Genomic DNA, 26,486 nt, shown 5'->3' on the forward strand with positions numbered 1-26,486 from the left:
CAGAATTGTGCTGGTTCTCGAGTATGCTCTCAAGGCTGTAGTAGATCTTGAACTCAGAACATTCTTGACCATTTGAAAGCAAAAACTCCAACCAATAGTAGTGTTAATTATCAAAATATTTAAATCATGCTGTAAATAGGTTTCAGTACTGCTGACTTGTAAAAAGTTAAAAATCTCACAACACCAGGTTATAGTCCAAAAGGTTTAATTGGAAGCACTAGCTTTCGGAGCGCCGCTCCTTCATCAGGTGGTTGTGAAGGAGCGTCGCTCCGAAAGCTAGTGCTGCCAATTAAACTTGTTGGACTATAACCTGATGTTGTGTGATTTTTAACTTTGTACACCCCAATCCAACACCGGCATCTCCAAATCATGCTCACTTGTAAAGTTAACTTGAATAGAAGCCTTCACTTTTTAACAACATGCCCTAACAATGTAACCAAGCTTCCATGAAGCCAGATGTTCAGGACTTGAGATATTGGACAGGCTTGAGAGGGCATAAACATTGTGTATTAAATGTAATATTTCTGTTAACGATTAGTGATAAATTTACCCCTTCTTTGATCCAGCTAAAAAGAGAGAGATTAGGCAGTTTGATATTCTTTGTCCTAGTCAACCTGGGGCTTCCTGGTTCATCAGAATGATATTTGGACTATCTTTCATTTTCGGAAAGAGTCCTCACCTGGTATTTAAGCTTCAGTGTCAGCCCAAGATCTTGAATCTGCGCATGGTGTCAGATTTAAGCTGTAGTCACATTTGTAATGAAATAGTCTCTTACCCCTCTGTTCCACTTCTTGATATTAAATGACTCTAGTTTGATTTGTTAGGCATGACTTTCTAACTTTTCAAGGAAAACTGTCACATAAGTTGGAAATGGTTTTCTGTTGTATAAGGATATATTTATTCTGCACAATCACATTATCTGCATTATATTCTTCCTAAGGTTATCCTTGGGAGGCTTTTAATACAGCAACAAAAAGTAGCTGAACATTTAAATACCAGCTGATAAGGCAATCTAGATCAGACTGGACTGTATCTTACTAAGAGATAGTAAAATGACATAAGAATATTATGATTTCTAGATTGTCAAAAAGAAGAATACCTTTTAGCTGGTTTAACTTTTTTTGTGTATAAAGCACAGTTGTGATCTCTCACTTTGACAAAAGAAAATCGCAGAATGTTTTGCCGCATGGGGTCTGTTACCCAGCATGAAAAATAATTTTTACAGGAGTGCAGGATTCCTCTTCATTTGTGTGGGCTAGAAATTAAAATATTTCCTATACTTAGACATGTTGAGCTTGTCCTACAGTTAGAATATTTTCCTGTTAATTTTTCACTACTTCAACTGATAGCATTACTCATTGTGGAATGTAAATAAACTAAACTCTGCACTTATGTTGTTCTATGAAGTTCCTAATTCTGTTCACACGTGCAGTGTTATAAAGAACTAGGAGTCATACCTCAGAAGAAGATGGCGTTGATTAAGAGATGAGAATTTCTTCTCTTGAGAGCTGCAAATCTTGGGAGTTCTCTAGCCCCCAGAGAACAGTGGAGGCTGTCATTGAACGTATTAAAGGCCAGTAGACTGATTTTTAAAATATTGGGGAACCGTGAGTTATAGGAAACAGACAGGAAAGTGATTGAGGCCAAGATCAAACCAGCCATAATCTTAGTTCAAGGGGCTGTGTGGCCTACCTCTGTTCATTCTTGTACAGTTGTATTGTTTGTAGAGCTGAAAATGAACAAAAACTAAGCCCTGTTGAGTTTTTACAGGCCAGTCCCAAAATAATAGTTTCATTGAAATTGGTCCAAATGTGAGACCTAGCACCATTGAATACTTGTTCGTGCATTCATACCTGCATTCGATGAGGCATGATCAAGAGATATGCAATGTGCATAACTACGAATAGTTGTTTTCAGGTGGATAGCGAGTATTCTGTAAAGTTAGGGATCGATCCTGGCTAAGAGAGTCCATGTAATGGTACAGCAATGGAGACGATGTAACACTTTCAACTACCATTGCAAAGTAGATCACGTGGACAAAGAAGATGACAGCCTGAATTCTGGTGTCTGTTCGGTCAATTAATACTGATTAAAGTGCCAGCAGCAAAAATAGTACAGAAGATGACAGCGCTTCCAGGTAGGAAAAGGGAACGAGTTGTGATTTGAGTTATTTATGCCTTGCTAAAGTTGTGCATTCTAGGACTAGGTGAAGAAAGAATTGGGATCTACCTCTAACATAAAGTAGTCTACTAATACTTTGTGTTATGAAAAATCAGCTCGAGTACTGCTACTGGAATGGAATATTATCAGCAAGTAATCAGTGATTTCAGAGGAGAAGATTGATGAGGATTTTTTAAAAAGGTTTTGGCGTTGAATTGTTTTCCAGTGTAATTGCACATGGTAGTTGCTGTTTATGCTAACTTTGTCACTAAATAGTTTCAACCAGTTCTGTTTCCTTTACATCACTTCCAATAAATATAGTTTGTATCAGCAGAAACATGCTTTTGGGTTCAACTTAAGTTTACTGTATATTGTGACAACCAAGAAAGGTATTTTGAGCATACACTGCTTTCTGCATTATGATACTATGTGCCACACCAGTGTCGCATGACTAAAGATTGCATTCATCTCATTCAGTGTTGCAGACATTACTCACATTGTGCATAAGTTTTATCACGCATTTGTAGGCAGCAACACATAACATTAAGACATGATAGGAAGATGCAAAGGATTCTTCATGTGTGAGAGTGAAGGTATCATTGGAAAAGACAGAGTTTCGCATTCCACCTTCAACTTCTGAGTCTTTTTGTTCAGACCACACCTCCATGGTCCCGAGCGATCACTCCTGAGCAAATGCTGAATTTTGTTACCCTCTTAAATGAATTTTGAGCTTTGTATGGTTGAGCTTTTCTTCCATTGCCTCTAATCCACTTCTTTAGCCAGGACATTGCCCCAAAATAGAACAAATCAAATTTTCACAATTAATTTTGCACTTGGACTTCAATGTGGACTTTTTGACCCCTTTATCTTTTGACTGGGGGAAAACAGGCATGATGTTGGCTGGCCAAATTCTTCTGTTGCATGCATTCACTTTAATCTCCTCCTCTTGTTTCACAAATTGACCTTTTAAGGAGGTTGAAAATAATTTGCTGATGCCTTCTCCTACCTCCATTGAACCATGAATTATCGCTGATTTCCAGTCATTCTGCAGGCTCTAACTGGTCATACCTCTAGCATATGAACAGGCAGCTGGTTTGTGCTGAAGAGTGACGCCTACAATGCAATTCAATTGCTTTCCCTGTTGAGGTCACCTTGAAGGTCGTGCCTCATTCTTTGCCTGAAGCTTGGTAAACAGATTAAGCTCACCACCAGTCATCTCTTTGAGAGAACAGCCCTTTGGGACTTTGGTGGCTTTACCCAACATACAAGTACAACAAGCTTACAAAATAGGTGCAGAAGCCGACTACGGTATTTGGCATTTCTAACCTTCTCCACCATTCAGTAAGATCGTGGCTGATCTGTTTGTTTGGAATTCCACATTCATAGCTACCCTAATAACCCTTGATTCCTATGCCTAACAATCTATCACCTCTGCCTTAAAAATACTCAATGACCCTCCCTTCTTCATTTTCTGAGGCACAGTTTCAAAGTTATGCAACTCTCAGAGAAGGAGATGCTCCTTATCTCTGCTCTGAAGGATGACCCTAAATTTAAAGCAATATCTCCAGTTCTGGACTGATCATCAGAGAAAGCATCTTCCATGTCCACCTTGTCAAGACAGTTCAGGATCTTATAAAGGCAAAGTTAGTATTGTCCTACCAGACCATAGGGCAACTAGGATAGTTTAACCTGAGGGTCACCACACCTCAGGTGAGGTTGAGAAGAAGAGTAACCTCAACCAGTGTACGAATTGAGCCCATAATGTTAGCATTACTCTGCTTTACAAACCAGCTGTCCAGCCAACTGAACTAACACAGTTCAATCAAGTCACCCGTCACTCTTAAACTTCAGTGGAAACAAACCTGCCTGTCCAACCTATCACCATAAGAAAACCCACTCATTCCTGGTAAACATTATAGTAAAAGTCCTCTGATCTGCATCTAATGCATTTACTTCCTTCCTTAAATAAATAAACCAAAACTGCGCACATTATTCAAGATGTGATCTCACGAATGCCCCGTATAACTGAAGGATAATGTCCTTGTTTTTATGTTCAATTCCTCTTGCAATTTGACATTGCATTTGCCTTCTAGATTATGTGCCATACCTGCATACTAATGTTTTGTGCTTCATACCACAACACCTTCAAAGGAGCACCTCAGAATTCTGTCATCATTCTCTGTCTGATGAATTTTTAAAAAATTCTTCCTACCAATGTGATCAAGTTCATATTTTGTCGCATTATACCAGACTTCTGCCCATTCATGCAACCTATTATTTGTTTGCAACTTCCTTATATCGTGTCCACAACCTATTTTCCTACCTTTCTTGGCATTCTCTGCAAACTTAGTACCATGGCTTTGCTCCCCTCATCTAAGTCATTGATGTAAATAGTAAAACGTTGAGGCCCTGTGTGCCTCCATTTGTCACATCATGGCAATCAGATAAAGACCCATTTATACATACTCTACTTTCTGCCTGGCAGCCAATCTTCTATCCATGCTAATATGTAACCCCCTAAACTAGAGCCTTTATTTTTCACAATAATCTTTGATGTGGCATGATAGAAATGCTCCTGGAAATCCATAATGTACAGCTCCTTTTATCCAAAGTTACTTCTTCAAAGAAATTAATAAATTTGTTGAAACCTGATTTCCCTTTGAACACATGCTGATTATTTCCAATTATGTTAGGTTTTTAATTGTGCAGCTATAATCTCTTTAATGATCAATTCTAACATCTTTCCCCTGGTCATCAAGCTAACCAGCCTGTATACTTTCCTGTTTTCTGCCTTTCCCTCTCAAAGGAAATCTCCTGAAATTTTGCACATCGTTCTTGTACCAGCACAGGAAATGTAACACCTGCCTTTTCAGTTCCCACCATTCAAGGCCCCAAACACACCTTTTAGCTGAAAGTTGTAGTACTTTTGATGTAGTTTGTTGCATTCTTTGCTCATGATGTAACTTATCTACATTGGGAAACCTAATCACTGACTGGGCAATTGCTTTATGGATCACCTCCATTTATTCTGCAAATGAGACCTCGATCTTCCTGTTGTCCCATTTTAATTCTGTACTCAATTCTCACATTGACCTCCCTGTCCTTGGTCTCCTACATAGTGCCAGTGAAACTCAATGAACCGCACTTCTTTTTTCAATTAGGCACTTCACAGCCTTAGCTCACCAATGAGTTCAATAGTTTTGGACTACAGCCACAGTTCATGATATTTTGGACAGCAAATATTAATTGCTCTTCCCATTTAATACTGCTGTTTTATATCATTAGTTGTCCCATCATTAGCTCCCTACCCCACTCCGCTCCCACCTTTCCTAGCCTTGTCCCAAAATCTGTTTTGACATTGAATCCTGTCTTTCAGCCTATCATAGACATTCCGTTTTGTTCTTGCTTCAGCAATCCATTTTTCCTGACACTGTATTTCAAGACTGTTACACTTCAAACTTTTTACAGTTCTGTGAAAGGCCATTATTCCCATTTTTCTCTCCACGGATATTGCCTGACTTACTAAGTGTTTGCAGCGTTTTTCAATTTTGTTTCAGATTGCCAACCTCTTCAGTGTTTTGATCTTGCACCAATAAAGGATTCTGTTTCTTTCAGTTGAAACATAGCATTTACTTGCAGCCAGTGTGTGAAAATGACTACAATAGTGGCATTGTACATTGTGAAAAGTGGCTCATGGTCACATGGAATGTAGAGTATGCATTGTAATAGTCTTAGATCTAATTTGTAGTCTTAAGGCTATATGGTTAAGATGTCAAAATACCAATTTAATGTAGATTTGCATACATATGTCATATGCTCCTTTACTTAAATGTCAAACTAAGGTTCAGGAGTACTTGGGGGTTGTGGAGTTGGTGGAAAGTGCTGGTAAGAATAAAAAAAAATACCATAATTTATTACTTCACCAATTTCTGGATTTTGCCTGTAGTTGAGATGGATAAGTTCATATTCCAGGTATTAAATTAACCAATTCAAGAACGTATCAAAAGAAACTTGGGACTACCTAATTTTAACTTTTCAGTAACAAAGCCATTTTGTCTGATGCACGTCGAAAGCACCACCCTATTTAGCATCACACACAACCTTTCCCCTCATAGCACCAAGTTAGTCCTTCAAGTAAATATTCAATTGCCTTTTGAAAATTTCTATTAAATCTGCTTTCACTTCCCTTTCAGATTATGCATTTCAAATCATAATGGTTAGCTGAGTTCCTATATATGCAGGAATAACTTTGCCTAAAAGTAATAAATGCCTAAAGGCCTAAATGAAATTGAGAAAGCTACATTTTGATCATTGCAAACAATCTTTCTTGCAGATTGTTCTTTCAAGTCTTGGGAGTATGTTGTACAGCACAGCAATTGTCATGATTTTGGTTTTCTGTTAGTTTTACCTCTGACTTCTAAGCAGTTCGAATCACTCCCAGCCTTTGGGGCGGTGCAATGGCTCAGTGGTTAGCACTGCTGCCTCGCAGCACCAGCGACCGAGGTTCGATTCCGGCTGTGGGCGACTGTCTGTGTGGAGTTTGCATATTCTCCCCGTGTTTGTGTGGGTTTCCTCTGGGGTGCTTCGGTTCCCTTCCACATCCCAAAGATATGCAGGTCAGGTGAATTGGTCATGCTATATTGCCCATAGTGTTAGGTACATCACTAGGTAACAGTCTTGAAATACAGTGTCAGGAAAAATGGATTGCTGAAGCAAGAACAAAACGGAATGTCTATGATAGGCTGAAAGACAGGATTCAATGTCAAAACAGATTTTGGGAAATAGGTCTGAGTGGGTTACGTGGGATCAAGGGCTTTGTTTCCACACTCTGGGGAATCTAATCTTGGTTCTAGGCATTGGACAAATTAATCAGGATACAATGAAAAGGCAGCAGACAATCGTTTGAGGGCAAATAATCTCTATTAATATTTGTTTTAAAAAATAAAACAACAATACACAACTATGCAGACTTGCAATGCCCTGATACCACTTGTCTCCCACTAACTAAGTTGGGACTCTAAGGTCTTGGGATTGTGCTCACCAATTTAAACGCAGTTTTGAGATTCATCAGACGCAGTTGTCCTGACTCACCGTACCCCAAATGTGGTAAAGAACTCTAGCTGTGCAGCTGATCAGGCTGGGTTGAGTCCACTGAAGCAGTTAGACATGTTGGATTTTGTCAGGTGAGTACATGGTTTTCTTTACTTCTGCTTGGTTGTCTTCACCTCACTTCTCCCAGAGGACTTAGTGTCTGTCAGCTTTGTTGTTACCTTGGATTTTTTCAGACTTAGTTTCTTCTTCTTGGTGTGGTTGTTTGCAATATTCTTTGAGTTTCGCCGCCTTTTCTTTCTCCACACTTTGCAAACACATTTTCCACACACCCTGGAACGCCACCCAAAGTTAATGCCAATTGCAGACCCTCTTCATATCTTTGTGCCAATCTCCAGGCTCATTGTCTCATTGATGTTCCTTTATGGGCTTGATTGGTTTCATCAGATTTGGATTAGATTCCCTACAGTGTGGAAAGCGGCCCTTTGGCCCAACAAATCCACACTGACCTTCCGAAGAGTAACCCACCCAGACCCATTCCCCTACCTTATATTTTTCCCTAATGCACCTAACACTATAGGCAATTTAGCATGGCCAATTCACCTAACCTGTCTTTGGACTGTGGGAGGAAACCCACGCAGACACTGGGTGAATGTGCAAACTCCGCACAGACAGATGCCTAAAGCTGGATTCCAACCCAGGTCCCTGGCGCTGTGAGGCAGCAGTGCTAACCAAAAGAGGTGTTGATGGTTTAGATGGATTTGAATACTGGATGATTTGTCACAATAGCCCACTTGGCTGCACCTTGTCTCCGTGGATCAGAATCAGATCAGAGAAATTTGAATTAAAATATTTTTTTAAAAGTCATTCTAGCCTATTAACACAAGAAAATTGAGCATAGAAAATTGAGAAATATCCACATGACCTGACAAGTTTTGCAAGAAGCATGTGCTACCTATCCATAATTTATTGATTTCCGGTTGTCAGGATGTATTTTATGCCGACATTTTCATTTTTCTACCAACTTTCCCATTCCAATCTTATTATCAGTTATCACAGTCCAGTTGTATGTACTGATCACTAGGTGGCTCTTTGGCGTTAGTTTCTCATATTTCTTTCACCTCTTCACCTCCCTTAAAGTTACAAGCTTATTTTCGTAGTTGATTTTGGGCAATGCCGCAGCCTATTTACTTTTTTAACACAAGGAATAGTTTAATAGAAAAGAAAAGGGAGAGGGCATAACAATGATGCAAGTGAGTAATTAGGTACTTAGTTTTCACACGAGTGTGTGTTAATGCAATTCTAGATAAGGAACTAAAATTGGGGGAAACTTGAGAACTCAAGCAAAAGGGCACCATGTTTCTTTAGGGTGCTAAGAGATGTTAATCAGAGGTTTTGAGCACCATCCTTTAAGCATTCTTAGTTGTGACAGAGGTCTAGAGGATTGCCAACGTAACAGCAACATGTCAATTCAAAACAGCATTGTCAGAAAGCTGACCTTCGATATTCTGTCTAATCTGGTATTTGTTAAACTACTGGGGGCCAATGTGTTGGGGGAGAAAGTTATTCTCACCCACAAATGTGGATTAATTTCGGAAGACTGTCATAAATTTGACAAATGAAAGTTGTGTTCAGCCAGTTTAATTGAGCTATTTGAGGAAATAACAAGCACATTGATAAAGGAAATGAAGTGGATGTTTCAGAGAACATTTGTTAAGCGGAAGCCCGTTTGTTTAATAAAATTCGTACACATGCTGTTTAAAGAGAATCCAGCAGCAAGGTTGAGAGGAGGTTATTAGAAGAAGAGTGGTGATTTAATGGACTAAAGGGATCTAGGCTGTTTTCCTGCTACTTCTATGGTTGTGATTCAGTAAACATTAGTATTTCAGGTTTATTTTCAGAAAATAAAACTGAATGCCTATAGAGAAATAAGATCAGATGAAAGTTAATGCAAATAAATAAAACGAAGAGAGAAAATGGCACATACAGTACATGGTTAGAAAGGAGCAGTGTCTTAGGGTTCACATAGCCAAAGTCTTCAATATATATGCATTTGGATCTTTAAAGAGCGTAACATTTTATAAATGGGACAGTAGAATGCAAAAACAAAAGCCAATACAAAATTGCCATACTTGTTTGTATCACAGTTAGAACATCGTCTGGTTTTAGGTGCCCTACTTTTGTAAGGATGTCAAGCCCACAGAGAAGATACTTCAGTTTTTCATTGAGGAAAATGCACATGAGAAACTAGGGCTCCTTTGTTCCATACAAAGAAGGTTAAGAGGAGATCTGATAAGTGTTAAAACTCAAATGGTTTTGCTAAAGTAAACGGAAAAACTATTGCCAATGGTCAATGCTTCGGTAACTAACTTACTCATTACATGCTTGAATGCTGTCATGTTTTGTGTTCATGATCATTGCCAAAGGAAAGATTAGGAGAAAAGTTCTTTTATAGAAGAGGGGAAGCAGAATCTACAATCTATTTTAAGCATGTAAATAATTGAAAACAAAAATATGAAACGATATGGAATAGGCAAGGAAATTGCATTGTGTACTGATCTTTCATAGAGCTGGTGTTAGTTGGATGGGCCTTGTTAAATCCAACTTTGTATATCACTATGGCAAAGCTTTTTTTTAATGGTTAAAAACAAAAATACTTTGCTTCGTTATTGCTTAAATAACTAAATACTGCAAAAAAAAGATTGAAGTGATGAAAAATGATCAGAAACCATCTTTTTAATAACACGACATAAACAATCTAGCTTGAAACATGGATCCAACCTTGAATGCCAATCATGCACTTTTCTGTTTGATTTTACAATATACATGAATTCTGGATGATAATTAGAAAAATAAATTATGTTCCTGAAGATTGGCCTATTTTATTTCTGAAGACTGTGTGATCAGAGCAAATGTGTATACAGTACTTTTCATGTCCTTTATCAAGCTGATTAACAGGTTAGAACATTTATCAGTTTTTGTTTTGTTTTATTCCAATACAATCTTTGTATGTCTACGTTATTTTAAGGTGCTGATTACAGTTCCATGAGTGAGCATTAACAGGCTGTTTAACAGTGGAGACAACAATACCAAGTCTGATCAGGACTTCGAAGGCATAGTAGAAGCTCAGAACCAGGGACACTGACACTGTGCCACGAGAGCTTTTCCAACTGCTTAAATATTAGACTAATTCGAGCTGTTTCCAGCAGTACAAATATTGTGAAGCTGGCTGCATGTTAAATATAAAACAGTCTACAGTGGACACCTCTATTATAGTACTACTAACACTGCCTGCAGAAGATCCTGTGAATCTGCTGGTGGAAAAAAAGACTCGCTAACACTGGTGTCCTTGACCAGGCCAACATCTCTAGCGTTGAGGCACTGACCACCTTTGATCGGCTGCAGTGACTGATACGAGACTCCCCAAGCAGGTGCTGTACTCCCAGCTCAGAAATAGCAGGCAAGCCCCAGGTGGACAGAGAAAGTGCTTCCGTGATACTGTCAAGGCCTCACTGATGAAGTGCAGCATTCCCACAGCCATCTGGGAATCATTGGCCCAAGACTGTCCAAGTGCCACCGGAAAGGTGTTGAGCACTTTTGCTGTCAGGGAGAAGCAGAGACCAAGTGAAAACAGTATAAGGAGTGCACTGCCATACCAATACTCCACCCACCACTTTCCATAACCACCTACTGCACCAGTGTAACAGAGCCTATGAAAGTGTCTGTTACAGCCAACTAGGGACTCACCAAGACTGGAAGAGAGTCATCTGCGAGGCACTGTCAATGAATGAAACTAAGTCATTCTTTGAGCATATAAATGTAAAGTGGTCAGTTTAAAAAAGATTATGAAGTAAGTTGATTTTTCCCCAAATTTCTCTCTCCCTGTGTTTCCCATTACATTTTTAACTAATCTGAGTGGTTATCCTTTCTTGGTGTGGTTAGTTAAATGAGAATCTGTAAGCTACAGGATTGTGCGTCTGATTAGAGGCCAATTACCCAAATTCCATGTGCATACTTCCACCAGGGTTGTCAACAAATGGTTGAGTGTGTTCTTCATCTCCTTGGGTCGGGGACACTTGGACAATTTTGGCAGACTTAAGAAGTGTCCCAGCTTAGGTAAGGTAAGCCAGAACACATGAGGTTTTGAATGAGATTTTTCTGATCTTTGTGGCGAAGTTACATACAGGGTGAGGCTGGTATCCACTGAGGTATCAAGAAAGAATTGTAGACAATAGGATAATGGAGAAGAATTAGACAATTCAGCCTATTAGTTCAGCTTTGCCATTAGGTCATGGCTTATTGGGTTTGAGAAACCTATCTCCTTCCTTCTCCCTATAACTTTTGGTCCCCTTACCAATCAGGAGCCTATCTATCTCTGTCTTAAATACACTCAATGACTTGGCCTCCACAGCTTTAGCAATGAGATCCACAGATTCACCACCCTCTGGCTGAAGAAATTCCACCTCGTCTCTGTTCTAAAGAATCGTCCCTTTATTCTGAGGTTGTGCCCTCGGGTCCTAGTCTTTCCTAATGGAAACATCTTGTCTACATCCACTGTATCCATGCTTCTCAATATTCTGTACATTTCAATCAGATCCACCCTCATACTTCTAAACTTCATGGAGTACAGACCCAGAATCCTCAACCACTTCTCATATGTCAAAATCTTTATCCCCAGGTTCATTCTTGTTAACTTCCTCTGGATCCCCTCCAATGCCAGCATATTCATCCTTAGATTAGGGACCTAAAACTACTTTCAATATTCTGGTCTGACCAGAGCCTATACAGCCTTAGCAGTACATTTCTAGCTCTATTGAAGTGAATGCTAATCACCAGCAGAACCTGCATGTTAACCTTAAGAGAATCCTGAACTAGAACTCCCAAGTCCCTTCGTGTTTCAGATTTTCAAAGTCCATCCCCGTTTAGAAAATAGTCTATGGTTCTATTCTTCCTGCCAAAGTGCATAACCTCACACTTAAGTCAGCTAATCCTCTATCCATGCCAGGACCTTGCCCCTAACACAATGGATTCTTATCTTGTTTAACAGCCACTGTACACACCTTGTCAAAGACCTTCCAAAAATCCAAATAGATCACATTCAGTGTCTCCCCTTTTTATAACTTGCTCGATACCTTCTTGAAGAATTCTAATAGATTTGTTAGGCATAATGTCCCTTGACGCAGCCGTCTGATTCAACCCTATTTTATCTCACACTTCCAAATACTCCACAGTCTCATCCTTAATAAGGGACTCTTAAAATCTTACCAATGACTGAGATCAGGTTAACCAGTCTATAGTAAACCAAATTGATATTTTAACAATTTGCTAATTGTTGTGGTATTGTGCTATGAATGTACTTCATTTGGATTTCAGTTCTGTTTAGTTTCCCCCTTCCTGAGTTGTAACTTGAACTGGTCTGCTGGGTTGGTGTCGGTGAGGGGCACGAAATTGCTTTGTCAGGTGGTCAGATCAATTGGCAAGTTAACTTGTGGCCAATTATTAACTGTATATCATAAAACCAAAAGTAAAAAAAATGTATGAGGAAAACTTTTCTACAAAGTGAGTGTGCAATATTTATTTAATTTCAAGACAATTTAATTGTAATTAAATCTATTTGGTTTCTCATTGCAATAATGTCGACACGTAATACTGGATGGGTCCTTATATTGAAGTTGGAAACATGTTTCTGCTGACTGACATGGCTCACAGTGGAAGCATTGTATTGTCCTTTGTGCATCTTGTTCTGTGCCAATTTAATTTGTAGATTTGATAATCCATTCTACATAACACCTCTGCCTACATGTTGTATTTTTGTTGTTCAGAAACACCGGCCTCTTTCAAGTTATTAATCTAATGCTGGCCAGATGACACTAAAATAAGTTGCAGTAAAAAAAATTACAAATAGATATCCTTAGGGTGAATGGGCCAAAATTAGACAACTAGCAAGCATTTACAGCAGGTTATAAGGAAGGAAAATGGAATTTTGGCAAATACTGCAAAGGAATAGTATAAAATCAATCTAAAATGAGTGGTCATAACTTTAGGACAAGGGACAACAGATTTAATTCAGAGATGAGAAGTTACTTCTCTCAAAGGATTGTGAATCTCTGGAATTCGCTACTCCAGTATGGATGCTGGGGCATTGAGTAAATTTAAGGAAGAGATAGACATTTTTAATTAGTAATGGGTTAGAGGGATATGGTGAGAGGGCAGGAAAGTGGAGTTGATGCTGAGGTAGCATCAGCTGTGATCAAGTTGAATGGCAGAATCAGTTGGAGGGGCTGAATTGCCTACTCCTGCTTTGTTCTGATGCTCTTAAAGGAGTGTTGAAGACATTCTTAATTATCTCTTTCAACGAGGGTATTATCAAAGAAAAAGGGTGTTTTGATTTATGGTTATTCTGATTATATCATCTTCATCTGGACACTTGCCTCTTCCCCTTGTCTCTCTCTTTTTGTGCTGCTTCCAAGTGCTTGTATCTCTGAAAGTAAGGGTGGACACAGGCTGCAAACTGATATAGAAAGGTTACTCAGTGAGCAACAATGTTACAGTTGGAGCATAATGTGAACCAGTGGTCAGGATAGAAAATGTAGTTGTGAAAGATATTTGGATGGACTTGGATGCATTCATACGATATGCACAGAGATAGCATTCAGGTATAGCAAGCAGTTAGGAAGACACATGGCATGTAGGCCTTTATAACAAAGGCATTAGATTACAAGAATATGGAAGTCATGCGGGGATTTTTGCTAGACCATACATAGAGCTTTTATATCTAAAGAAACTTTTACATTGGAGGTGGGACAAATAAAAATTCATAGATTGGTTACAAAGGTGCAAGAGTTGTCTTATGATTTGCCACAAGAAATTCAGCATTGTGCATAGGAATGAAGGATACCTGAAGTGGCTTGGCAGGGTATGTGCAGGTTGTTTCCCTGGCTGAGGAAACTAGAGCAAGTGGGTACGGCTTAGGATAAGGCACCAATCATTTCGGACTGAAATGAGAAGTTGAGGTTGTGAATCTGGAAAATCCTCTGCCTAAGAGGATTGAGGATGCTCTACCATTTAATATATTTGTGGCTGAGATACAATTATTGACCTTCAGGAGGTCAAGGCATATGGACATTGGTGGGAAAAGAGTTGAGGCAGATTATCAATCATGGCCACATTAGATGATAGAGGAGACCTAGAGGGATATGTTCCCATTTCTAATGCTTTTATGCAAAAGATTCACTGTGGTGTCAAGAATGAGAGACTTCAGCTATGTGAATACTTTGGAGAAGTGCTTATGCAAGACAGGTTTCTTGAACTTAGGGGGTATGGCAATAGTGAGAGAATTAAAGTAGACAACCTACCATGATCATACTGAAAGGCGGAGCAGGTGAGAAGGGCTACATGGTTTAATTTTGCATTTATTTATGTTCTTTTTGCCTGCTGATTCATCTTTTGCCAGTGCCCACATCTGCTGTTGATTTTGATAGGTTTTTTTAAGTCCTTCAAACTAACGCTGTTCTGAGAACGACCTCAAACTTGAATCAAAACTGAAAGAACTGCAGATGCTGGAAATCAGAAACAAAAGCAAAAGGCTAGAAAAGCTCAGCAGGTCTGCCAGCATTTGTGGAGAGAAATCAGAGTTAACGTTTCAGGTCAAATGATCCTTCCTCAGAACTCAAACTTGAATCTCTGTGCAATGAGTAAAAGCTGTTCAAAAATGGGACATTACCTAGATGGTACAGAATTCCCCAGGGGGGAATGAATGGCCAGAAATGAAATTGTGCTTCGTTTGGGAGAACTGCCTGCCAGGCTACTTTAAATTGATTTGAGATTGCTTCGTACTATTCACTTGAGCTATCATTGCTGAGGCGCAACATCTTCCTCTGTATAGATATATTCTAGTTAGCAAATACCTTATACAATATAACCTTTGTATTTTGCAAACAGTAAACTTTGTGTTGAGCTATTTCATTTGAGAATTTTATTTGAAAAATTATGTAAAAACTTTTGCGACAGTTGAACAGAACAGAGTTAAAGTAGTAATGCGTTTAGCAGTCAAGATTTCTTTAAGGCTGTGGTTAAATTTTAGATGTGGTGTTTATGATGCATTGGTATAATGCTAATGCTAAATGTGTGATCAGGTTTATTTTCTACCTTGTGCACTTTTTATGTAGTATAGTTTCGTGGTGCCATTCAAATATTTAGCAGGAGCAGGCTGAGACAGTGGGTCGGCTGGGGCAGTCAGGTTTGTGGATTTTGGGCAGGAGGTAAAAACGGGTAGTGCAGGGTTGTGGGACTATGAGGTTGGAGGCGGTGGATGGGAGATCCCCTGAGGTGATGAGGTATAGATGGTCTGGGAGATGATGCTTTGGTGGTTGGGAGGTGGGGTCATGGTCAGGGGGGCAGTAGGAGGAGGCGTCCGCGAGCTGGCGTTTGGCCTCAGCAGTATAAAGGTTGGTGCGCCAAACTACGACCGCGCCTCCCTTGTCTGCCGGTTTGATGGTGAGGTTGGGGTTGGAGTGGAGGGCTGCACGTTCCTAGGGTGAGAGGTTGGAATGGGTAAGAGGGGTGGGCAGGTTGAGTTGGTTAATGTCGTGGTGTCGAGGGCGGGTAAGCGGCCAGCACGGGGTGTCCAGGTGGATGGGGTGTGTTGGAGGCGGGAGAAGGGGTTGTCAGAGGGTGGGCGAGAGTCTTGGTTGTAAAAGTAGGCACGGAGGCGAAGCGGTGGAAGAATTGTTCGATGTCTCGCCGTGTGTTGAACTCATTAATCCGAGGGCATAGGGGAATGAAGGTGAGGCCTCTGCTGAGGACTGATCTTTCATCCTCAGAGAGAGGGAGGTCTGGAGGGATGCTGAAGACCCGGCAAGGCTGGGGGCTGGGAGCTAGGACCTGGTGTGGGACTACCTCCTGCCCAAAATCCACAAACCTGACTGCCCTGGCCGACCCATTGTCTCAGCCTGCTCCTGCCCCACCGAACCCATCTCCGCATACCTCGACACGGTTCTGTCCCCCTTAGTCCAAGAACTCCCCACCTACGTTCGGGACACCACCCACGCCCTCCACCTCCTCCATGATTTTCGCTTCCCCGGTCCCCAACGCCTTATCTTCATGATGGACATCCAGTCCCTGTACACCTCTATCCCCCATCACGAAGGACTCAAAGCCCTCCGCTTCTTCCTTTCCCGCCGTACCAACTAGTACCCTTCCACTGACACCCTCCTTCGACTGACTGAACTGGTCCTCACCCTGAGCAACTTCTCTTTCCAATCCTCCCACTTCCTCCAAACTAAAGGAGTTGCCTTGGGCACCCACATGGGCCCCAGCTATGCCTGTCTCTTCATAGGATATGTGGAACAGTCCATTTTCCGCAACTACACTGGCACCACCCCACACCTTTTCCTCTGCTACATCGATGACTGTATCGGCGCTGCCTCGTGCTCCCACAAGGAGGTTGAACAGTTCATTCACTTTACCAAAACCTTCCACCCCGACCTCAAATTCACCTGAACTGTCTCAGACTCCTCTCTCCCCTTCCTAGACCTTTCCATTTCTATCTCGGGCGACCGAATCAACACAGACATCTACTATAAACCGACTGACTCCCACAGCTACCTAGACTACACCTCCTCCCACCCTGCCCCCTGTAAAAACACCATCCCATATTCCCAATTTCTTCTCCGCCGCATCTGCTCCCAGGAGGACCAGTTCCAATACCGTACAGCCCAGATGGCCTCCTTCTTCAAAGACCGCAGATTCCCCCCAGATGTGATCGACGATGCCCTCCACCACATCTCCTCCATTTCCCGCTCCTCCGCCCTTGAGCCCCGCCCTTCCAACCGCCACCAGGACAGAACCCCACTGGTTCTCACCTACCACCCCACCAACCTCCGTATACAGCATATCATCTGCCGTCATTTCCGCCACCTCCAAACGGACCCCACCACCAGGGATATATTTCCCTCCCCTCCCCTATCAGCGTTCCGAAAAAACCACTCACTTCGTGACTCCCTCGTCAGGTCCACACCCCCCACCAACCCAACCTCCACTCCCGGCACCTTCCCCTGCAACCGCAGGAAATGCAAAACTTGCGCCCACACCTCCTCCCTTACCTCTCTCCAAGGCCCCAAGGGATCCTTCCATATCCGCCACAAATTCGCCTGCACCTCCACACACATCCTCTATTGCATCCGCTGCACCCGATATGGCCTCCTCTATGTTGGGGAGACGGGCCGTACTTGCGGAACACTTCAGGGAACACCTCTGGGACTCCCGGACCAACTAACCCAACCACCCCATGGCTCAACACTTTAACTCCCCCTCCCACTCCACCAAGGACATGCAGGTCCTTGGAATCCTCCATCGCCAGAACATAACAACACGACGGTTGGAGGAAGAGCACCTTATCTTCCGCCTGGGAACCCTCCAACTACAAGGGATGAACTCAGATTTCTCCAGTTTCCTCATTTCCCCTCCCCCCATCTTGTCTCAGTCGATTCCCTTGAACTCAGCACCGCCCTCCTAACCTGCAATCTACTTCCTGACCTCTCCGCCCCCACCCCACTCCGGCCTCTCACCGTCACCTTGACCTCCTTCCACCTATCACATCTCCATCGCCCCTCCTCCAAATCCCTCCTCCCTACCTTTTATCTTAGCCAGCTGGACACACTTTCCTCATTTCTGATGAAGGGCTTATGCCCGAAACGTTGAATTTCCTGTTCCTTGGATGCTGCCTGACCTGCTGCGCTTTAACCAGCAACACATTTTCAGCTTCTATGTCTTATGGTCTAATGGTTGAATTAAACTAATACAGGAGGGGACAGCCTAGCGGTACTATCGCTGGACTGTTAATCTGGAGACCCAGGTAATGTCTAGGGACTGGGTTTGAATTCTACCATGGGAGATAGTGGAACTTGAATTCCGTAAAAATCTGCAATTAAGAGTCTTATGATGACTGTGAATTCATTGTCAGTTGTTGGGGGAAGAGCCCATCTGGTTCTCTCCTGTCTTTTAGGGAAGGAAACTGTTATCCTTATCTGGTCTGGCCTACGTGTGACTCCAGACCCGTAGCAATGTGGCTAATTCTTAACTGCCGTCTGGGCAATAAATGCTGGCCTAGCCAGAGACTCCTTCATTCTATGAATGAATAAATGCATAAAAACAAAAGAACCTCATGCATATTTTAACCACAAGCTGTATAAAGTGATCTCTCTTTTCCAACTACCTTACACAGAAAAAGAATCTTATCTAGGCTTTTAGTTGAAGTTGGTCTCAACACCTTTAAAACCACAAGAAACTGATTTTAATTGCACTATTAAAGAAAACAGGTCTGAGCTATTTCTGGTGCAAATATAGACAGAATTTGCATAAGTTTTCACTTTGTCATGCCACTGCTTTAAAAAGTATCAAATAGCAAGCCTAATTTGTATTATGATATGTATGTAAAACCAAAATTATTTTGCAGTAATATAAATCTTTAGAATACATCCTCACATATGTCCAAAAGTTTGGATTTGGGAAAAATAAACAGAAAAAAATGACTTGCAGCACAAGTGGCTTTTGTTCATTTGGAAAGATTAGCTTTATTCTTAACCATAAACATACAATATTTAACAAAAGATTATCTTTGCTCGCAAGTTATAAAAGATAGATTTAAATATTCTAAAAAATATTTTCAGTTTGCTCTTGATTTTGTGTTACTTCTACTTTGACATTTGTTCATTTCAGCATTTTTTTCCAAGTTTCATTCTGGCTGTTCACCTGGCCTCATGCATTCTTTTTTGTAATGCTGTACATTTCGGAGACATTTTCTTTTCTGTAATTTGTACATGCTCTTGTAGTCATTAAGAGCTGAGCAATTAATTTGCATGAACTATCCAGTTTAAGGTGTACCTTTTAACAGTTTAATACCTCGACATCATATTACTAATTTCCATTTAGTGCAAGGTAAATGTTTGATTTTGTTTCTCTAATGATTGTGTACAATGGTTTTATATGTTCCATTTTGTGACCCTCACAGGTTTTCAAGATTGGCGATAGCAGAAATGGATAACGGTGGTTATATCCAGTTTGACGTGCCTGAGTATAGCAACTGTGTCCTGAGCCAACTTAATGAACTACGCTTACAAGGAAAGTTATGTGACATTATAGTTCATATTCAGGGTCAGCCTTTCAGAGCCCACAAGGCTGTCCTTGCTGCCAGCTCCCCATATTTCCGTGATCATTCAGCACTGAGCACCATGAGTGGTTTATCAATATCAGTTATTAAAAATCCAGATGTATTTGAACAGTTACTTTCGTTTTGTTACACTGGAAGACTATCGTTGCACTTGAAAGATGTTGTTAGCTTTCTTACTGCTGCAAGCTTTCTTCAGATGCAGTGCATAATTGACAAATGTACTCAGATCTTGGAGAGCATTCACTCAAAATTCAGTATTGTGAGTATTGACTCTGTAGTTGTCAGTACTGATGATAATCAGGGAAATCGCAATGGGGTTAGGGACAGCAATAGCCGCTTCTTAAATCCAGTTGAAATTTCTCCTCCGTATTATGGTCAAGTACGGCAGACAACAATTGCTAATGAGCCACGTATGGAGGCCACACCAAACCGAAGTTTTCAGAATCGGACTATGGAGGAGAGGCACTCTGATCCTGGAAGCAGCGGTAGTATTTCTGAGCACGAAATCCAAATTGAAGGTGATCATGAACAAGCAGAGTTAATAGTGAGGGAGACTAATCCAATCGGCGCTCAGATTACAGAGGTCAAAGTCAAAATGGAAAAATCCGATCGGCCAAGTTGTTCTGATAGTTCGTCTGTGGGTGATGATGGATATCATACAGAAATGGTAGATGGCGATCATGTGGACAGAATGGTGGCGGTGAATGTCAGCTCGTATGGACCAGTACTGCAGCAGGCTTTCTCACTATCTCAATCCGCATCACAGTCAGCTGGCTTATCGACAACCTATGGTTGCATCACAAATTCAAGTCCCTCTAGATCTATGCTTAGTAATTTTAGAGGTCGAGGCCGACTGAAACGAAATATACAGATACAAAATGAAGGACAAAATGTGATTAGTCAGTCCTCTGATGGCGATAGTGGGCCGAACAGGCAAGGTTTTGAGAGTAATCCCCATGACCATGATGCAAGGGAACACTGGTTTCCATATAATCAAAGGTTAATCTGTATCTACTGTGGAAAATCCTTCAACCAGAAAGGGAGCCTTGACCGACACATGCGCCTCCACATGGGAATAACTCCTTTTGTGTGCCGTTTTTGTGGGAAAAAATACACACGGAAAGACCAACTTGAATACCACATTCGAGGGCACACGGATGATAAACCATACCGCTGTGAGATCTGTGGGAAATGTTTCCCTTTCCAAGGCACTCTGAACCAACATTTGAGGAAAAACCATCCTGGCGCTGCTGAAATTAAAGGACGAGTCGAGTCACCTGACCGAACAGACACACATATAGAACAAAAAGAAGGTGATGAACCTTCTCCCTCAGAAGAAACCAACATGGAGACTGCAGTGCAGGATGTTCTTCCGTTGTCACATATTTCTGAATGAGTAGCTTAGGCATAACAAAGCCAGAAGCGTGCACAGCTAGAAATAATGCTACAATATTCGTATTTTGGGTTTTTTTTTGTAGCACAGTATTCAGCATTTATATAATGTTTCTGGTTATGAAACTACTATTTTTCCCCAATCAAGTTCTATTTTTTTCTTGTATCGATTTTTCCTGAAAATTGATAATTTTGAGTACTTCAGAAAAGATAGTATTTGCCTGATTAAAGGTACAGTGTATAATATAAATATAAAAAATAAAATAAATTACCATGTTCAGGAGAAGGATCAGGATAATTAGTTATGGTAACAGGAAGAAATGTGCGTGAGATAATACAATGAAGCACCATTATAGTAACTAAAAGTCCATGTGACCAGCCAAAGCATCCATAATACTTCACACAGCAGTGAAAAATGCTATTTAGTTCAATGTTCCATTTCACAAAATGATTTTATCAATGAAAGTTAAAGACAATGTAGTGGTCTAAGGTTTGAATTGGACTCTTCAATGGGCCAGCATTGGAAGCCTGGCAGAGATCAGGCTTTGCAATTGTGATGAGTTTGATATTTATTTTTAATCAATAACTTGGTGAAATATTAATTGACTGAGGATTCCAGTTTGTGCTGGTACACATTATGAGCACCCTCTACTGTTCAGTCCATATGTGACATTCTTCTAAGAATATTCCAAAACTTGTTCTCGGGTCAGATATCATCCTGGATCTGTAACTGTGATAACATGGATACCAAGCAAGACTTTGTTATACAATTGGCTTGATTCAGCCGGCACTATTAAATTGTACATCACTCATCCAGTCTCTCTTTGATCAGTGTTACATTCATACTGCTGTGTGGAATAGTTTGAATGCTTAACGGTCATATTTACTAGTTTCACCGATAAACTATATTTTAAACATCATTTCATTCATTCTTGCAAGAGACCTCTACACAAATTTTTTGACTGATATTAATGGCCTCCAGGCTTTAGTTTATAATCAAATGTATCCGTGTCAAATGAGTGCAATCTTAAATGTACTTTAGGATTGGACTTTTAGCATACGCCCATCTCTGATCAGGCATGTACCCAGCATCTTCAGGGCAATGGCATTTGTCAAGTGGACAGCAATTATTTTCACTCATGGTAGGCCTGGTGGAGGGGCAGGATTGCCTCTTCTCCAGTGGTGTCTTCTGTGTTTTAGGGAGTTATTCTGTTATTCTTTTGCTCTTAAAAACTTGGTTATTGAGGAATGCTCCTTTCATCTTCACATTTAGGGAATTAGAATTTATACTGAAGAAGTCAGATTTAATTAACTAAATGTTTACTTTGCCGAGCCACATTTTATTCAGTGAGGTCGTTTGATTATTCTGTTGGTAGGTGCACTTCCAGGTTTTTTAATACTAAATTCAACAACACAAAACTTTTGTCAGTTTAGAAGTTTGTAAGGAGAGAAATCAAGGCAATATTTAAAATAAAAGATAGATGTAGGCATTGTCTCTGCCATTCAACAACAGTTTTATTTATGCACATTATAATTCTTAGCAGAAGACTGTTAAATGTTCTACTATAGAAAGGTATTCAAACAAATCAAGTACTTCTGTGATCAAAGTCTTTCAGTCTCAACCAATATTTGAGTCCCTCTTCTCTGCATGTCCTTGTTAAAAGGCTAACTCATTTAAAGGATTGCTGATGGGAACATAATATAGCATTGACAATTCATTAAATTATGAAATTAATATTTCAAATTACCATGCTGTATCTTGTGCTAGTAGTGTTCTAGGCCAGCACTTAAATATAATTGTGTCTGCAAAAATGCTCGTACTAAGTTTAATTTTAAAAATCTTAGTCTTTTGATCATTGGAAAGCTTCTTTTCATGTTGCATTGGGTTTGAAACACTTGGATTCAGCTAATTCTGACCCTTAAAGAAGGTTGACTGTCAGTTCATATGACATGTGTAGGGAAGTTTCTAGGTTTTTAAGTTAAATTCAGTTCCACGTCACAGCTGAATTTTGGATCAAAGATTAATCAAACTAATATTTAAAGTAAGTAAATATATGACTTGCAGATACTTTACAAACAGTTGCAGTTCACGCAAAATCATTGTAGAACATCTTTATTAGAAAAAGATAACCCTTCTCACCCTGCAAATGTCCCTTCCGCACACTCCTCCTGAATAGTGTTTTGAATACATTTATTGTGTACGGTATGCTAAACGAATTAGTCTAGAATTATTTGTTTAAGAGTATAATTGCATATATTCCCAATCTGGCCTATAAATGAATACCTTGAGGCTTCTGATGTATGTTTTTAGAGGAAAAAGAAATTGCTAAACTTGTACCTTTTTGAAAAGAGTCGGTACTAATTGGAACACTTTTATAAAAGATTTATTTGAGAAAGTTGTTTTACTTTAATCACGAAAAAGCTTTCTTCAAGGATGTGTATACTCAATAAGTCCTGGAAAAAATTACCTGGTCCTGTATTCATTCTAGATTTTTGGGTCTGTTCGCACTTGGATCTCTGATTTTAAAAGAAGACCTATGAGTTCATCTAGTCATTCATTACAATCCTGTCAATCAAATGATGCATTATTTACATCCTTTTTAATCTGCAAGAATACTGAATAAATTGATGAACACATGCTACATCTATTAACCATGCTGAGCTAATAAATTGTATTAGCAGATACAAAAGTTAAAAATGAATGGAGGAACTGTAGTTTTTCTCCATCTTCAAATAGGAAAGTTGTTGGTGTGTATTACTCTGTAGTCCATATTGCTTTATACGAGCCAGGTAATAGAATCATCTAGGAATCATATCCACTCTCAGACCATAATATACATGCTGTGATGTTCTAGTTTAAGAAAAAGTAAGTAGTACTACTAAACTTAAACAGTTTACTTATTACCTGGTGATAGTCCAATCCCTTTTTGGTATTCAAATGGAAGTTGTATATTGGAAATGTATGTACTCAACCGTGGTCTTTTTGATTACCATCAATCCTGGATCAGTGGACACTTAACATACAGATTTTCAGGTTATTAAAGTTTGAAGAGGATACAAACTCCAAAAGGGTTGTGGTTATGTATAGCCTCACCTACCTTCCTTGGGGTATTTGCCCTCAAATGGTGCTGTTAGATCAGGTTAGAATTATTTATTGAACCAGCATTAACAATTTTATATATAAATAATATTTGGGTGTGTACTGTTTCAAATTTTTGTTTATATAAATTCTTTATATGAACCCTGTAATATAATCAATCTGGAATTCTAGTCAACTCCAAAGTATTGATGGGATGATTGAAGTTGATGTTTTCTAGAATGCATGTAATCTTTAAGGAAACCTATAGAGTTTTAATCTGTTCTAAAATCCAGCTAATCCATTATAATTTAATAGAACATAATGATTTAACACTTTGGATGAATCAAGAGCTAAACTGGTGATGTCATTTTGTCTCTTAGTTTATTCCTGGAATTTTATTTTCTGAAGAAGCCCGCAATTGTCATGACAATTTCTAAAATAGAACTAACTGTATTAACCATGATAAAGCACAAATTTGACTTATTAAAATTTTTGTTTTGTCTAGTATATTTTGTGCATGGCTAAAATTTTATGAGCCTAACCTGATCTGCCATTTTGAATTTCTCAGACTCTGAGCTACAATGCCAAATGGGCACCCTATTGCACTTTGCCTGAACTCAGACAAAATTGCTTGTTGGACTCAGCAGCTACAGGACACGCATTTTAAACAAATTTATTGCAAAGCAATGATGATGAATTCCCAACCATCCCCTCATTCATGCTCAAAGGAAATCATAATAAAATGGCATTTGAAATGTTCATTGTTAACCTGTTTTGCATTAAATAAAAATGGGTATAATACTGTCAGTGAAGTCAGAAACAAGCAGGAACATATTTCATACTCATTGCTTTACTTGGGTAAATTTCAGATCTGAGTTCAGAGACACAGGTACCAGTTCCATAGAATAGTGCAACATACAAATCTGGATTGGTGGGCAGGAAGGTAGTTAAATTAGCTGCCATTAAGCATTTAAAAGGTGCTGTATGTATATAATATAAAAAAGACTTTTAACAGAGCCTATATTGGACATCTACCTAACACTTTCTTAAACACCCTGACTCAGACAATATTAGTGCAATAAACACTCATTCACAATAGACACAGTTTTAAATAAGCTATTTTCAAATGATATAGTGCATTTTTTTAATTTTGATATTTACTGTGTATAATCTGTTTAGGACCATTGTGTCAGAAGCAACCAAAAATGTATTCCACTGTTTTATTAAGCAGTATATCTCAATAAGCTTTTTTTGATTGTTCCATGAAGCAATTGCAGAAGTTAGAACAGAGCTTTTTGAGAAAGAGTAACAAAGCTATATATAAGGGAAATGATTTGACATCATCAGAGCAGATTTTGTTTTGCAAGCGGAGCTGTTAATATAAGTTCTGTGGATGTGATCTCAAAGAACTACAAAATGGCTGCTAGATTGTCAGTATCTAGGGAGGACATTAATGTGCTATTCACTTATTAAAACTCTGGAGATTTTCTTTAGCAGGCCATAATCCATGAGTGAGTGAAATAATGAAGCTATGTAAAGCTGATGCTCTGACAGTTGATAACTAGCCATTATGGATGTATTTTCTAGCATGAATGCAATCAATATTTATTCAAAAGTATATGTTTTCTCTTATCCTATTAGCTGTGTCTGTGATCAATTAATATTTCAGTGCTGCTTAATTATTGTTTTAATAATCCTTTTTTCTGTGTTTCCATTTTGTTGCTTGTAAACAGCTTTTGTATTGTTTGAAGAGTACTAAATGGAAAGTTTCTGTTTTTGTAAATAAACCTTTTGCTGTTATAGAACCCCAACTGTTTGGTTTCCACTTAGCTTATAGTGTGGTAAATTGAATGATTAATATCTATGTTCATCTCCCATGCTCACTTTGTTCAAGGTCACTTTTTTTCCCCAAAGTATAACCAGGCTTCATAGACGCCACAAAGCCATAAAAGCATCGTGAGGAAGCAACTGCTATGAGCATATCAGCTGTGACAGCAATGCACAGTGGTCTCCAAACTTGTGCAGCCTGCTGATTAAGAGAAATGAAAGATGAAGTGTGAAAATGTCTTTTTTGTTTTAAAAAAAAATGACTGGAAGATAGATTGTGGGATTCATATAGACTGGTTGATACTTCCGTTTCATTGGAAAGCATGATGCAGTTACAGTTCTTACTATATTAACCAGGGAGGTACATAATGGATTAAATGGTCTGCCTATTCATTCTTCCCATGATCAAGTACCTCATTTTGCCATGTAATGAATGAGCAAAATTCAAACAAACTTCAGTAAAAAAGTAAACTTGAAGATTTGTAATATGATTAGAAGAAACTATTTAACCTTTTGATTTATTAAGGTACATGAGTATAGTTTATTTTTAAAACATGACAAACAAATCTCTGGTATTTATATTAATAATGTAAGGGTTTTTTTTCAAAGGAAAGTACTGAGAATATGCAGACTTGGATTTGGATATAAGTGTTGATGAATCCCCAAAACTGGTTCTTTATAATGCCATCATGGATTTTTAATCTTGTCATGTTCTTCAGACTACGTCTGAACTGGGTAGTTGAAATTTTTTTTTCTCTGTTTTGGTGAGCATTTTTAGCTGTTATAAAATGTTCTCAGAAAAGAAACTGA

General features: G+C 39.5%; 1 protein-coding gene across 3 annotated transcripts in view; it reads left to right on the forward strand.

Moving 5' to 3' along the window:
- Nucleotides 1-25,552, forward strand: part of zbtb34 (zinc finger and BTB domain containing 34) — a 46,683-nt gene extending 21,131 nt beyond the window's left edge. For all 3 annotated transcript variants that reach the window (XM_060841434.1, XM_060841433.1, XM_060841432.1), the window contains one exon: nt 19,220-25,552. In XM_060841434.1, coding sequence (XP_060697417.1) covers nt 19,245-20,774 — 1,530 coding nt within the window. In that variant the 5' untranslated portion in view covers nt 19,220-19,244 and the 3' untranslated portion in view covers nt 20,775-25,552. The remainder of the gene's footprint in view (nt 1-19,219) is intronic.
- Nucleotides 25,553-26,486: the final 934 nt, after the last annotated feature.

The sequence above is a fragment of the Hemiscyllium ocellatum genome, chromosome 21, assembly GCF_020745735.1.
Source record: "Hemiscyllium ocellatum isolate sHemOce1 chromosome 21, sHemOce1.pat.X.cur, whole genome shotgun sequence".
NCBI classification, from domain to species: Eukaryota; Metazoa; Chordata; class Chondrichthyes; order Orectolobiformes; family Hemiscylliidae; genus Hemiscyllium; species Hemiscyllium ocellatum.